This window comes from Balaenoptera physalus, assembly GCF_965194825.1.
Source record: "Balaenoptera physalus genome assembly, chromosome: 10".
Classification (NCBI taxonomy): Eukaryota; Metazoa; Chordata; class Mammalia; order Artiodactyla; family Balaenopteridae; genus Balaenoptera; species Balaenoptera physalus.
The window spans coordinates 39,510,594-39,525,467 of NC_138889.1; the positions used below are offsets into that span (position 1 = coordinate 39,510,594).

General features: G+C 39.9%; 2 protein-coding genes and 1 pseudogene across 10 annotated transcripts in view; 1 reads left to right on the forward strand and 2 right to left on the reverse strand.

The window, feature by feature from the left end:
• Positions 1-414: 414 nt before the first annotated feature.
• On the reverse strand, positions 415-2,682 carry LOC309636664 (sodium/potassium-transporting ATPase subunit beta-3 pseudogene; annotated as a pseudogene). The gene has a single exon. The product of its transcript is annotated as a sodium/potassium-transporting ATPase subunit beta-3 pseudogene (transcript).
• A 6,373-nt stretch (positions 2,683-9,055) lies between these two features.
• On the reverse strand, positions 9,056-10,627 carry JRKL (JRK like; the record flags this gene model as incomplete). Its single annotated transcript, XM_082409613.1, has 1 exon — positions 9,056-10,627. One exon carries the CDS (start codon positions 10,625-10,627, stop codon positions 9,056-9,058), a length of 1,572 nt encoding a protein of 523 aa, XP_082265739.1.
• Positions 10,628-11,357: 730 nt separating this feature from the next.
• Positions 11,358-14,874, forward strand: part of CCDC82 (coiled-coil domain containing 82) — a 29,942-nt gene continuing 26,425 nt past the window's right edge. For 2 of the 8 annotated variants that reach the window (XM_082409961.1, XM_082409964.1), the window contains exons 1-2: positions 11,467-11,899; positions 13,666-13,749. The gene's annotated coding sequence lies outside the window, so the exon portion shown is untranslated. Of the gene's footprint in view, positions 11,443-11,464; positions 11,900-13,665; positions 13,750-14,874 lie in introns of those variants that run through there. The other 6 variants (XM_082409962.1, XM_082409960.1, XM_082409963.1 and 3 more) reach the window with 5 other exon arrangements.

Sequence of the window (14,874 nt, forward strand, 5' to 3'; positions counted from 1 at the left end):
TTCGTTAGATTGATAGACAAAAGGCATTTATGTATAAAAAGGGGGAATGGAAGAGATACTTGGCTGCTTAATACCATTTATTCTTTTTTTTATTTAACCTTTCAAATCCACTTTTATTTTCCTTTTTCCTCCTCACATACAGAGCTTCTCCATACACTGCATTTCTTGCAGCTATAAAGTCATTTGACGTTGGTCAGGTACCATTTTATCCCCTAAAACTTTGCTGGCATCAAAATGTGACAGTTAACCAGTGTTAAATCTATAAAATACTTACATAGCACAGCACATTAAGCTTTAGACACTAGGCAATTAAACCACTTAAAAATTGGACAAACCCCCATCTTACATGTTCAGAATCAGGTGTTCACAATCCTATCTTGTGACTGTACATGGTTCAAAAGGCAGCAGAGGCAACAGGCAGTTACTTTGAAGGACACTGACACTACGATCTGGAAGTACATTATGATGCTACCCCAGTCTCATGTACCACTCCACCTTTCTCCAAGGTGGTCTCATTATTCTGGAATGGCAGGTCCAGCTGATACCAAGTGAAGACAGACAACACAACGTTTACTCTGTGGAGATATCCTAACTCCTACTTTGAACGCATGGTGCTTTTGGATGCAACTCATCCTAAAAACTTGTCACGATCATCCCGGATTTTTAGGTTGGGTGATCCATCAATCTTGCGCTCAACTCTTACTTCGTTTACGTTATTTCTATTACCAAAGATGAGCTGGACGGCAACAAATGGATGTAGATAGCTCCCATGCAATTTTTTCCCATAATATGGAAAATATTTTAAATCTATCGTTCCGTTAGAAGGATAAGTTGATAGCACTGCTGTGTTTTCACCCTTCGAAATACATTCTATCCTTGGTTCTCCTTGAGGCTTTAATCCAATTTTTCTGTTCATTTTCACAAGAATACAAGGGCTTCCTGTGGAGTAGCCAAACCCGGGATCATCCACACCACTGCGTGCTTCAAGTAAGACAAGAGGAAACCGACATGAAGTATAATCTAGACGCTTCTGCTCAAAAAATGCTCTATCGGGACAATCTGTGAGATTCCTCTGTTCTTCTAAGCCATATGACTTTAGAAATTTCTTAAGGTCATTAATGTACCCTCTATAGGACTCTGGATTAGACACACTGAATGAAAAATCCAACGCCGTCACTGGTTTTGGAAAAACCGTAAGTCCTGGGCTAGGAATCTGGTCACGATATCTTGGAACCTTATCGTTCAGAGCCTGAAGCATAGCCCACTTTGTGAATGAAAAGAGTGCAGCCAGGAACCCACAGAAGAACTAGGTAGAAGAGCAAGCTCAAACCCCAGCTCTTGGCGGTGGGCCCCAGGAACTCTCCGGTGGTCGTGTTGTAGTTGAAGAGCTTCCACTCGGCCAGGCTCTGGTTGAAGGACTTCTCTTTCTTCGTCATGGTGTGTGTGCGGACGGCGAGGGGAGCGGCGGCGGGGGTGGCAGCTGCGAGGAGCGCAGAGGCGCGCGTCCCGGCTGGAGCAGCGCAGCCCGGCGACCGCGGCGGAAGGCGGGACGGCCGAGGAAACCTCCTCGCTGCGGTGAGCGCTCAAGCCGACTGCGCTGCGCCGGGCCGCCGCTTCGGCCGCGGGAGCCTCCCATTTATTCTCTTAATTTCAGAGTGGCTTGTCACTAATCTATTTGATATTCCTTTACTTATCCATCTCTCCTTTTCAGATTTCTATCTGTTCCTTTAAACTTTATTAACTTTTGCATAAAATATTAGATTTGTATACCTGTAAGGTATTTGCAACCAAAATTGATCTTTTTGTTGACTTGACACCTTTAGGATATATTGAAATGCCACTCTCCCCTTTTAGAGAGGTCTTCAAATTGAGACTATACAAACGTTGTATAATTATAATATGAAAAAAAGCACCTTCTGACTTAAGAGTGTGAATAAAAGGGTTAATCATGTAAGAGAAAGAAGCTTAGAGCATTGAAAAGGGCGTGCCAGAGCCTGATTGTATTTATTGGCTCAACGCATTGTAAATACCTAGAGTTGCCGATCTTGACCTCTATAATTCCTCCCTTTGACCACAAACCCCTATTCTTTCAATTATCTTACTCTCCCACTCTTCTCTTCATTTTTGATGCCCTCTAGCCCTTTAATCCTTCCTATTAATAATATAAAAACTAACATATTAGTTCACAAAGTGTTGTACATTATTTTATTTAATCTTCTTAACAACCTGTATTATCCCCATTTTAGAGATAAGAAGACTCAGAGATTTAGAAACTCACCCAATATCACACGGCTAGGACTTCTGATATCAAAATAAATGGAGAGAGCAGATGCTTCATTCTCATCTTACATCAACTATATAAACAATAGAAAAAAATATGTATGTATATACTTTTAAAAGAACCAAGTATAGCCATCTTCAAAACAGGAAGGTAGGGCTTCCCTGGTGGCGCAGTGGTTGAGAGTCTGCCTGCCAATGCAGGGGACACGGGTTCGAGCCCTGGTCTGGGAAGATCCCACATGCCGCGGAGCGACTGGGCCCGTGAGCCACAATTGCTGAGCCTGCGCGTCTGGAGCCTGTGCTCCGCAACGGGAGAGGCCGCAATGGTGAGAGGCCCACGCACCGTGATGGAGGGTGGCCCCCACTTGCCACAACTGGAGGGGGCCCTCGCACAGAAACGGAGACCCAACACAGCCATAAATAAATAAATAAATAAATAAACCCCAAAAGTTTAAAAAAAAAAAAAAAAAAGGAAGGTAAACTTTTGGAGGACCATAAACTACGTGTGAGAAAATTGTGTTCCATATAATGAGGTGGCAAGAGCTGGGAGCAGGAGTCCGAATATAACCAACAAGAGGCCCAGTGCAAGGATCCAGGCATATACCGCCACCTTCCAGGCTAGGCACAAAAGAAAATAATGCCTGTGTTCAGGAAGAAGCAGGGCTTCGGGTAATTAACAGAATAATGCCCTTGGTACCTGGTAAACTCGGGAGGAGTGGGGAGCATCCGAGTTCAGAAAATGAGCTCTCAAGTTCCACATCTGGCAGGATATAATGTCCATTCCTTGTTCTATCAATGGCTCCAACCAAACCTTATTCTATACTTCCCATAATATATGCTGTATAAAGCAGAGGTCATACTCTTTCAGGCAATCTCAGCTACAGTGAAGAATGCACAGTTAAGAATGACCAAAATGTTGGAAGTGTACCAACTCCATGAAGGACTATGAACTCAGTAAAGGGTAGGAAAAGGTGAGGGATCACAGAGAATTCAAACTATATGTTTCAGATAAGTAAAATTCATACACTCAAATAAGGGAAGATTATTGTATACATGAAAGAATAGGTACTTATGAAAGAGAACCAATTAGAAATTCTGGAACTGAAAAGTGGTAGAACTGGGACTCAGACACAAGTTTCCTGCTTTCAAGATCTATGTTCTCTCCTCTGATATCAGCTACCCCCTAAAAACACACAGAGACATATATACATGCTTATTTGCTTATTTATTTAGCTTCCTCATTACTCTACCTCTATACATAGTCTTGACCTTATGGTCCATGAAAGGAGCCTGTTATTCTCTTGTCTCCACATCTACTCCACTCACCTTGCAAATTTGTAATCTTGTGGCTCTCAACTTTGGTTGCATACTAGTGATTCTCTGCAACATTAAAAAAAAAAAATACACTGTAACTACTCTAAACAAATTGCAATCTGATCCTTTCAGAGTAGGACTCATGCATTGATATTTTTTAAAGCTCCATGGATGATTCTATAAGAATAACTGCAATTATATACTTTTGTTTCAGAAAGGGCTAATTATTCACTAAAAATGTGCACCTTCCCCTTCCATTGTAAAAAGTCATAATTAGGAAGCAGCTGCCTAGTTAGGGAGTTATTCCTGAGCGCCCCCGTATCAAGGTAGGGCCAGGTGATGAGTGCTCATCATTAGAATATGAACAGAAATAATGCGTATCATTTCTGATAGAAGGAAGTTAAGAAGCAGTGTATATTCTTCATTCTCTCTTTTCCTATCTATTAACTGGATGTAGAAGACTCTAGGGGGGCTAGCAAGCACAAAATCACAAGGTGGAAGGAGCCTGGGCCCATGAATCACAACTTGAAGAAAATCACGCTTCGACCAAGTTTTATATCATCACAAGATTACTCAGAGAAACACATGTATTATAAGTCTCTAAAATTCTGAGGTTGTTTTCATCAGCTAGAGTTACCCAGATCAACAGCGAAATTGGTATCTTGAAATTGGGTGCTGCTGTGACAAAAATCTCAAATGTGTGGAATTAATTAGTGATCAGGAAGCAGGCATCAGGGAAACAACTAGCAGAGGCTGGTAAGATGGAATAGCGGTAAAAACATTTTTCAAGTATTACCTTCAATAACTTGGAAAGCAGACCAAAAACCTGTAAGCTTGTAACTCTACAGCCATGGTTCTCAACTGGGGATGATTTTGCCCCCTGGAGGATATTTGGCAATGACTGAAGACAGTAAAACATCATGAAAATTTTAGTTATTTTTCAAGACCAACTCAATTGTTATGACTTACTCCTCCTATCAGATTATACTACCTTATGTCACTCATATCAGAATTAGTCTTGTATATGCACTCCATCAGAATGTGAAACAATTCATTCTCCCTTTGTTTTACATTTGTCTCCTCCTCTCTATTATAAGTCTAATGTAGTCTAATCCATGTATCCCATATATTGCCTAGAATGTCTTACACACAGAAATACAATTTGTGTTTGTTGAGTACACATTTGTTGACTGAATATATACTATTCTTCAAAGCATTGATTCTACGGTCCTTGATCTCATAGTCCAATATTGAGATACACATCAAAAAATCACTTCACAATACAAGTCTTACAGAATCTGAGGTCTTAAAGACACTAGTTTTCACATTATTAAGTGTTCCCAGCGACTGCTACCCTCTGGGCATTCTTTCACCCCCAACTTCTAATTGCATGCGACTAGTTACTGTGTAAACTTGCCAGCTGCTTTAAATAGGGAAAACAGTTAAGAGTACATTTCTAAGGAATGTATTTGGTCTAAAGAGTTTGAATGATAGTCTTTTAAGGAGGTTAACGGTTGGAAAATAAACTCAATTTTAGTACTCGAGTAGCAACAAGGGTACGAAAAACAGAAACCACTACGGCTATCCATAGGAAGAAATGGTCAGAGGCAAGGGCGTCAGGAAAGGCTAACTAAGAAAGGAGATATATATATATATATATATATATATGAAAAGATAATTATCTACTTTGATATTACAGACCAATATAGATTAGCTTAATTTGGCACTGTTTAAAACTCCTTAGCGCCTCTAGTTGGCTCTGACGTTAGGATGCTAATGGACAGTTTACTATAGATGGAAAGCAAAACAACAATTTAAATTTCCCTTCCAGACTGAAATACTGCTTCTCAATTGAAGATACAAATCTGGACTTCTGAAGACAGGGTGACTGGAGACAGATTTGGGCTCATAAGCATGCAGGTAATGGAAATGGATGAAGTCACTCCGGAGTAGTAAAAACCAAAAAAAGAAAAGCTGAAAATGTAGAGGATATACAGAGTAGAAGCCACTGAAGGAATTAAATAAGCAAACTAAATCATTATGGTTTCCTCACATAATCCATATCACATTATGTTGGCTGTTTTATATGAGTTTACAATTAAACCAGATGGCTTTGTTTTTTCTCAAATACATTATTTTTCCACCTTGATTTCAAGATCTTTAGTACATGAACCACTCTTCCCCGTCTTTATATTTTCCTAAATGCATCACCCCCAGTAGTCAATGAACTTTTGATTCACTGAATTTAAACCTGGCAAGGAATTCCACTCCTTTCACCCATCCACCCCCCAAAGGCCCAAATCTCTCATAGAAGGGAAGTTTCTAAATTCCTGCATCAACCTCTGCAGGTAATCCTACCCTCATAGCATTCTTGGCTACTAGGAGTGTGGGTTTAGAGAAACATTATTCAGTTGATCAAGGCTCATCAATGGGAAAACCTGGTAAGACTAGAGAGAACATGACTCTATGGCTAATTTCTTAATAGAGCAATAGAAAGCCAAACAGCCTTCAGTGGGGCACTGAGGGAAAAGGCATTAGAAACTAAGACTTTATGACTTTGGGGCAGATATGGTACCCAAACAGCTTCTGGTGTCATCCACCAAATGGTCCCAACTACTGATCAAATGCATTCAACTTGGTGCTGACGGCTTAACATTCCAAAGGTGAAAAGGAGAAAAGCAGAGATTACAGGAACCATCTACGAATTAGCAACACATACCAGTAACCTGGGACTAGGATGTTAAAATTCACATCATTACAAAACAAACCTCCCTGTAGGCCACATTTCCTTTTAATTTTCTTCTTCTCATCTAACCACCCCCTCTTTTATTTGAACCTAACAGTCATTCTCTTCACCATATCATCTCATTTGGGGGTTTATTTTTTTTTCCCCTTTGATCTGTATGGATCTGAGTGTATACATGCTAATGTGCCTTTGGTGGTAGTGGTTTCCAACAACTGTGGGAAGGCAAGACTTTCATGTTGGGACTATACTGTGCCAACTCTTCAATTCTCTTTGAGATTACCTCATGAACTAAAGAGAAAGGTTTGCATGAACTGTTTTCCCAATGGTGGGTTTTAAATTGCTGAAGTGAGAAAGGATCCTCACTGAGCACGGCTAACCAGAAATCAGAAAACAGATGATCCCAATTTCAAATGCTATTAGGCTGTGGATAAACAGGGAAATGGAGAGTAGTGCAAGAGGAAGGCTAACCTCATAAAAGGGTAAAAGGAAAGGAAAACTGCTGCCACAAGTGCACTGAAAAATAGATAAGTAAATTCAGACACCGGTGGCAGGTGGTGGAGGAAGGTGGCAAGGAATAAATGTTGAAGATTGGAAAGGTTAAGAGGTTAGCCTAGGTTGGAGAAAATAAATGTAGGCTTTGGCATCAAATACCTGGGTTTAAATTCTTACCTGCAGTCAAGTGATCTTCAGCAATTAAGAGTATGAGCTGAGCATCAGTATTTCCACCTAATTCATAATTTTAGGGTTACTGATATAAATACACTGCTTAAAACACAACACGGTATTCAGTAATTGGCAGCTTTTATAATTATGTTTAAGGATAGAAGAGTCCAAAACAGAACTTTTAGTCTACCATTGTTGGCAGCTTTCAGAAAAGAGCAAATAGCTACAAAGCAAAGAAAGAAGAGCCAGTCTCTCACAGGATAGAGAAAGAGTCACAAGATTCACACTCAAGGCCACAAAACAGTGAACCTTTTACTAGATATTAAAGTTTAAAACCACACAGCTTAACAGTAACGTTAATTTTACCACTAGGTGGCAATGATACAGCTGAATTTCACTGACAAGGTTAATTTTAAAAACAGTGAGCAAATCCAGACAGAAATTCTAAGAAGCTTTTTAGTACATATTTTCATTTTAGAAAAATGAAAAAAATTTTATATACAATTTAATTTATAGCAAAATGTGTAATTATCTGATTCAATATGTATGTTAACTTCTGAGGCAATTCATTCAACAAATACAATTTTTAAACAGTTCTGGTCACAGATAAGTCTTTTTAAAAAACCTAGACATATATCATGAAGAGAACAGAAATTATGGAAAGCTACAAGTATTTTTGAAGCTTTAGAGTTCTAAGAAAGTCATTATAAAATGCAAAGTATTTCAATGAAAAAGTTAAACCTTTCAAAAATGACTGATAGAGAATTCTTTTTTTTTTTTAAATTAGGGCCAAAATATGAAATAATATGCAGACACTTTGCTTTTAAGTTACAAACGAAATTAATATTCATATAGGTAAAATCTTTTCAATGTCTTGAGTAAACCTACATTGTTAAGCAAGTTTATCAAAATTCTGACAAACGAATTCAGTAATACCTTTTTACAAATGTCAAAATAATAAATGATGAAATTCCTTAGAATCTAGCACTTTCCATAATTATTTCTGCTTTCTTCATAAAACAGATAATTTACAGCTTATTAAAAATAAAAACTTTATTCATTTCTTCTTTTCATATCAAATAAAAGGAGAAGGTATGACGAATTTTTTCAAATTTTAGACATTTTCAAGTGCATAGTAAAAAAAAAAAAAAAAACTTTCAAATACCCAAGATATTCCCTCACATATAGGGTGGGAGCTCACATCACCACATGTAACATTATAAAACCTGTACTATAATTAGATGAATAAATAATAAACCTATACTGTTATCCAATTAATAATATAATTTTTAAAAAGACCCAATTAAAACGAGCCTATTTATTCCCTTTGTATAAATAACCTAACGTTCCCCAAATTTTCAACTCCCAGTTTCTACAAATGAATAGGTCAGAATATCTTATATATAAGCTTTCCAATAGTTTTCTAATTTAGCAATCACTTCCTATATTTACTTTACTTCCAGAAAAAAGTCCCCCCCAAACAAATGTAAGAAAAGCATGATTTCTAAGTTATTTTATTAATTCATAGATCAGTTTCCCCTTCATTTTGAACTTCATTTTGAATTATTATAGATCACCCTGAAATCTAACAATATAGATATTTCTCATTCCATCAGTGTATACAAATATACAAAACAAACAACCACTTAAGATGGTTAGCACAAAGAAAGATTACTGCGGCAGCACTCACAAATCAAACAAAAGATTTCAGGAAAGTGCTCAATCTGTTCACTGTTACCTGTAACTTCTGCTAGAAAATTTACGAAATGCCACTGTCATGGAAGGGATAATTGTAGATCTACAAAAGTGAATACATACGTTATGTGTAATTTATACCTATACAGAATCAGCTTCTGATTATCAACACAGATAAAGGGACAAGAGACAGATGCTGCAAAACACATAATCCTCAAACCACTTCAGATACATTTTTCGTATCTGTATTTCACAGGGCTGTGTCTGAGAATTCAGAACACAAAGAAAATTAAGCCATATTGCAGAGGTCAAGAGTTACACAATTACCAAAACAATGGTAATGCTGATATGCCATTACTAACTTGAGTTTGTCATCTTCTGCTTATTTCTGATGGTGGCTCGAAGTTTACGTATCACCAGTCTATCAGGCAGAATCATATCACCTTGTTGTTCTAGATAATCCAATAAATTTTCAGTCCATTGGAGAGCAGCTGCATGATTAATATGTTTCTCTGGAATCAGTTCTATTTCCTCCTCCTCATTTTCACTGGATTCGTCTGTCTGGCCTTGAGCTCTTCTGATGATTTCACTGTCAGTTAAGACTTCATAGCCTGGTTCAGTACTGTCCACTTCAAGCCATTTTTCAATGTTCTCAGGAGTCACATTTTCCAATCCTTTGGTGTGTTGTAAAATGGTAGCCACAGCAGCCACTGAGATATCTTCTTCATCAAAGTCCAGGCTTTCTTTTTCCTCTATGGTAGGGAGAATCTTCTTCCATGCTCTGCTAATGGTAACTGGCTTTACTAAATTCCATGCCATTGCTATTTCATAAAGTGCATCTAGCAGAGTTAGTTTCTTCCAGAATGATCTCAGGTCATTGCCTTCTTCCAAGTTGTTCTGGAGAAGACCTGCACGATAGTTTCTCTTCATTGTAGCTATGACTCCCTGATTTGAGGGCTGAATCAACGAAGCCACATTAGGTGGTAAATATTTAGCAAATATTTGGCCATCATCTGACCTCAGGACGTTTTCATTTGGATGTGTTGGTGAATTATCCAACAAGAGCACAGCCTTTTCTTGCAAGCCTTTGGATCTTAAGTGCTCGCGAACTTGTGGCACAAAGATCTTATCAAACCATTGTCGGAAAATGGAAAGATCCATCCATGCACCTTTTTGGCTGAAATAAGAGACTGGCAGGTTTGAGGTGTCAGTTGACTTGAAGGAGCGAGGTTTCTTTGCTTTCCCCACAACACAAAGCTTAAGTTTGTGTAAACCTGTTGCATTGGCACAACACATGATAGTGACTCTTTCTTCAATTGACTTGTGCCCAGGGGCTGTGCATTTACCTTTGATTACTGAAGTCCTGGAAGGCAAGCATTTCCAAAACAGTCCAGTTTCATCTGCATTGTAGATCTGTTCCGGTTGCAAATTCTCTCGTTCAATAAAGTCTCGAAAGTTGTTGCAAAAATCTTCCACAGCTGTCTCATCTCCACTCAATCTTTCGTTTCTAATATTAATCTCTCTAATGCTGTGCCGCTGCTTAAAACGAGTTAACCAACCGGCAGAGGGGTTAAAATCACCATCCATTCCCAAAGCATAAAAGAAGAACTCTGCCCTTTTTGCACAAATTGGTCCAGACACGGGATTCCCTTTTGCTCTTTGCTGGTTGAACCATTCCAGCATTGCTCTGTCCAGTTCCTCATACATGGATGGCTTCATAGATTTCCTCTTGGCCAGAAGACTTGTGGAATCAGAACTGCTTGCGTAAGTTATAATCTTTTCCTTATTTTTTCTTATATCCCGAACTGTTGTCTCGCCAATTCCATAAATCACTGCCAGTTGTTTGGAAGAACCTCCGTCTTCAAGTTTCTTTATTATATCAAGCTTATCTTTAATAGTTAACACCACACGCTTCCGTTTCCCTGACATGGTGAGGCTCTGGGACTCAGGGACTCACCCCAGACTCACACGGAAGCAATCCTCTAAATCCTGCCTTCTCTCACAGACTCACTTTAACACAGCCTTACACACTCAGTCTTTCAACCTTACCAGGCACCTGGTGGCCCTGACCCCTCCCCTGGCTGGGCTTGGCTGGCAAAGAGACGGCAAAGGACGATCAGAGGGGCGGAAGTCAGAGAGAACAGGCCTTTAACTTTAAATGGGCAGTAGAGGAGGCCCCAAGTCACCGCGGATAATCCGGATTACAAACATTTGTTTTATTCCCCCAGTGGCCGCGAGAAAGACTATAACCCCACCGTGACCACAAGCCTCCTTAACGCCCAGATCCCGGGTCAACGGCCGTCACTAACCCCCGCCACACCCCAAAGTTACAGCAGAGAGCGGAAGAGCCAGGGAGTCGGGGACTGGCCCCCTTCCCCAGAGGGACGGTTACGCTGGATTCCTTTCCCAGCAGTCAGCCCCTTCCACCGCAAGCCCCACTTCCCCGCGTTGGCGTACTTAGCCTACACAGTCCTCCCCGTTCTTCACTGCCCGCCGAGCCCCCTCTCCCCACCTCAGTTGGAACCAGGACCCCGTAACGCTCCCTGCCTAACGCGCGTCGACCGCTCCTCCCCACCCCCACCATACGCTCCCGGAAACGCCCCCTCCCACCGCCGACCCCGCCCCTCGCCCCTCCCAGAGGCGGGACTTCCCCCCGTCCCCGGAAGGAGGAGGAGCGTCGCCAGTCTGGACTGCGTACCTGGGCGGAGGCAAAGGTGGAGGCGGAGGCAGAGGAGATTTGAAAGGTGAGGACGCGGGGGCGGTGCGGGCCAGCTCGGGGCGGGGACTCGCTCCCGCTCCGGCTGCTAATGGTTTATTAGAAGGGCGGAGATAAAAAATTCCCGCCGGCGTTCTCGGGGTAGGCGGGACGGCTCCCTTCTGCGCGTCGCTCCACTTGTGGGCCGCCGGGGCAGAGCTGCAGTGGGCGGGGTGCCAGTTCCTTCCGCGAAGGGGAAGTGGGCAGGGCTGATGCGCAGGGCTCCGCGGGTGATTTCGCGGGTTTCTGGCTTTTCCAAATCCTTGTTTGTTTTCTGGGGGCCGAGCTCCTCTAAGGTCCGGGGGTTTGCGACGTCCCGCGCACGTCATCACGAAGCTCTGTCAGAGGGTCCCGTTTCCTAGCTACGGTGCCCCCTCCCTCCTGGGGGTGAGTAGCAGCCGGGCGGGCGATCTGCGCCAGGTGTCTGCGTCCCGCCGAGGAGACAGGTTTGTAATCATGAAAATGGCTGTGGTGTTAACTCCCAAGAGGCTCTGTTCCTTCCTAGGCCCCTCATCCCTGCTGAATTTAGCGAACCATCTTCAGTGTTAAAGATTTTAATGAATACTATAGTTGTCGGGGAAGGCAAGCTGGCAGGATCCCCTCTATGCGAAATTGTGTCGTACTAAACCGTAATTCTAAGTGGGGGACATTGGCTTTCCTCCCTTTATGTTTCTTCATATTTTCCTATTTCCCATTTCTGTTTTGTTGTGCTGCCCTGTTTTCCAGCCAATGGAAGAACTATGATAAATTTATTCACAGCAATGCGATAAGAACAAAAAAAGAATCATATTCTGTAGCCCTTAAATCATGTATTACTCTGGCTTGTTTTGGTGTCCCAAGTAATCTCGTCAGATTGTGAGCTCCTTGGGAGCAGAGACCGTGTTGTTGAATTCTAGAAACGCCACAGCTCGGAGCATGTGCTGGCACATAGTATACATTCAATGACTGTTTCTTTGGTTTATTAAGGTTTCCTCTCCAAACTGTCATATAAAAGGAAACATCAAAAGGGGTAATGTTTTACAAATAAGATGTATCCCTTCTGGTGGAATTTCAAGTAATGACTGGGGTTCCACTGCCCTTCAAATTTTTAAGTGTAAACTACCACTTACATTGTTCATAGGGCAAGTCGATGATTCCTAGAATGAATCTTTTCTTGATGAATTAACCTCAAAGTCTAGAATAAAGGATATTTCTTCTGATGAGAAATTCAGGTGGCATCAAAGTACCCTTTTTAGCTGTAGAGTTACCGTGCTAGAGAAAGAACACAAGCCTTATGGGTTATTGCCTTGACATTCTTTGGCAGACAAGATAGTATGTGCTATTTACATGATTTTAACCATGAAACACAAAGATGTGATAGTATTGATCATCTTCATTCACTTATTTAATGCTCTCTGTTTGGAGTCTCTTTTTCTCTTTGCCTAAAGGTAAGGTATCATTAAAGAAGCTTGATTAAACTTTCATTTCAAAAAATTGAGTGTATACTCAGCATATATAGAAATTACATCCATTTGCATGGATTATTTTCTGAATGAATTCTGATGATCAAGAGATACCTTACCCATCAGCCTAGCTTTATCTTCTCATTTCTCTCCTGAGGTTCAGTTCACTCACTTCCCGCTGTCATCCTTCTTCCCTCCCCAGCTCACACAGTAAAAGTATCCACATTTAAAAAGAGGAGCCAACCATAATCAAATTATCTTCCTTTTCAATGACAGATTTTTTTGACATTATTGATATAAACAGCAATTTTGAAATATAAGAGACGCCCTGGAAATTTGGCAGTTGGCCAAATGAAATTTGTTTACATAAAATTTGCCTCCTCAAACATTCAATACTGCAGCTTTCCAAAATAAATTTTTTCTCATCAGAGACTGCCTTTCTTTGGAATCTTTACTTTTTGACTCAGTGGGGAATCCCTTAAATTTTGTGATCAGTGTCATCAGTAAGGTGGCAGAGGGAAGTCTGCAAATTTTTATCTCTTTTGCACATTCTTTTCTTGCCTGTTAGATAAATAATTTACAGACGTTTCTGGCCTAATTCATGTGCACTAAAATTCAGTTACATAATTTAAAAAGCATGTTTGTAAACTCTTAGTCAAACTGTTTTAATGATTATTTTCAGAAACTAAAATTTAGCCTGAATGAGAGATAAAATAATGACTTTCTGAAGGCATAATTTTTCCTACCTTGTACAAATATAATATTGGCAGCAGTCATTGTGTAGCACTGGACGGGGAATCAGGAGACCTGGTTTCTAATCCCTGCTCTGTCACTAACGAGCTGTGTGATCTTCGGTAAGTCATTTAAACTCTACATCCTTGGCTTTGATTTTTATAAATGAAGATAGATAATATCTTCCTTTTCGGATCATTGTCAGGATTTTAAAATATATTTGAAAATGCACTGAAAATTACTATACATATAGCGTTTTTTAATAGCTTAACTCTGTGCAGTCATAGGTATTTGAATAGTGTGACATTCTTAATCATTTCTATCATTGTCATAGGAATCACCTCTTGAAATGATAACTGTCTTTTGCACATGGTATAGTTTTGTAAGATAATCATCTAGTGTGTATGAAACTGCTTTTGAGTTCTAATAAAATCATCTTTCACTTTAATATTCCTCCTGTCCATACTTTAGTGTATCTACTGAGGCCATATCTGTCTTTTGTTTTCATAAACTTGTTTTCATTATTTCTCCCAATTCAGACAGATTTATAAAAAGCCTTACCTTCTTATTGTAGTGTAAAGCACATGCACAGTTAGCTTATGCAAATTTATAACTATATATGCTTAAAAAATACTTCTTTGTACTATATGGCTTCAAAATATAACCTGCCTAGTTTATCTGGTGTTTAATAAAAAGAAAAAAAACAGTAATCTGTTTAAAACCTGAAAGAGAAACTGGGGGGACATATTTTGCAACAGTATGGTATACAATAATCCATACTTTGAAGAGTAATATAGAGAGCTTTAAAAAGAGTGATTTTGACCACACACAGTTTTATTCTTTGCTGATTTTAATATAAACCTTCTGTAAAATGCAACCTAAGTGTAATTTCAAATAGCGGAATATTTGGTCTATGGACTAGGATTTGGTAGATCACTGTTACAATGCTGAATGTATCTTGTAGCAGTTACTGTCATAAGGTCGCCTACATTATAATTTCTTGTGTATAATCTTAGCAACTGTTGTTGTTCTGATTTTATATGAGTTGTTTACCATTATAGAAGCAGTCACATTGCCTTATAAACATAACAATTTGTACAATGAAATGGGTGGTATCTCCCCCCCCCCCAACTAAAAAGATAATCATCTTGGGAAGCTATAAACTTGGTTCAGTAACACCGCCATTGCTCAAAAAATTTTTGGCATTCTAGTTTTGGAATTACCATCAGAGTTTGCAGCACATTTAA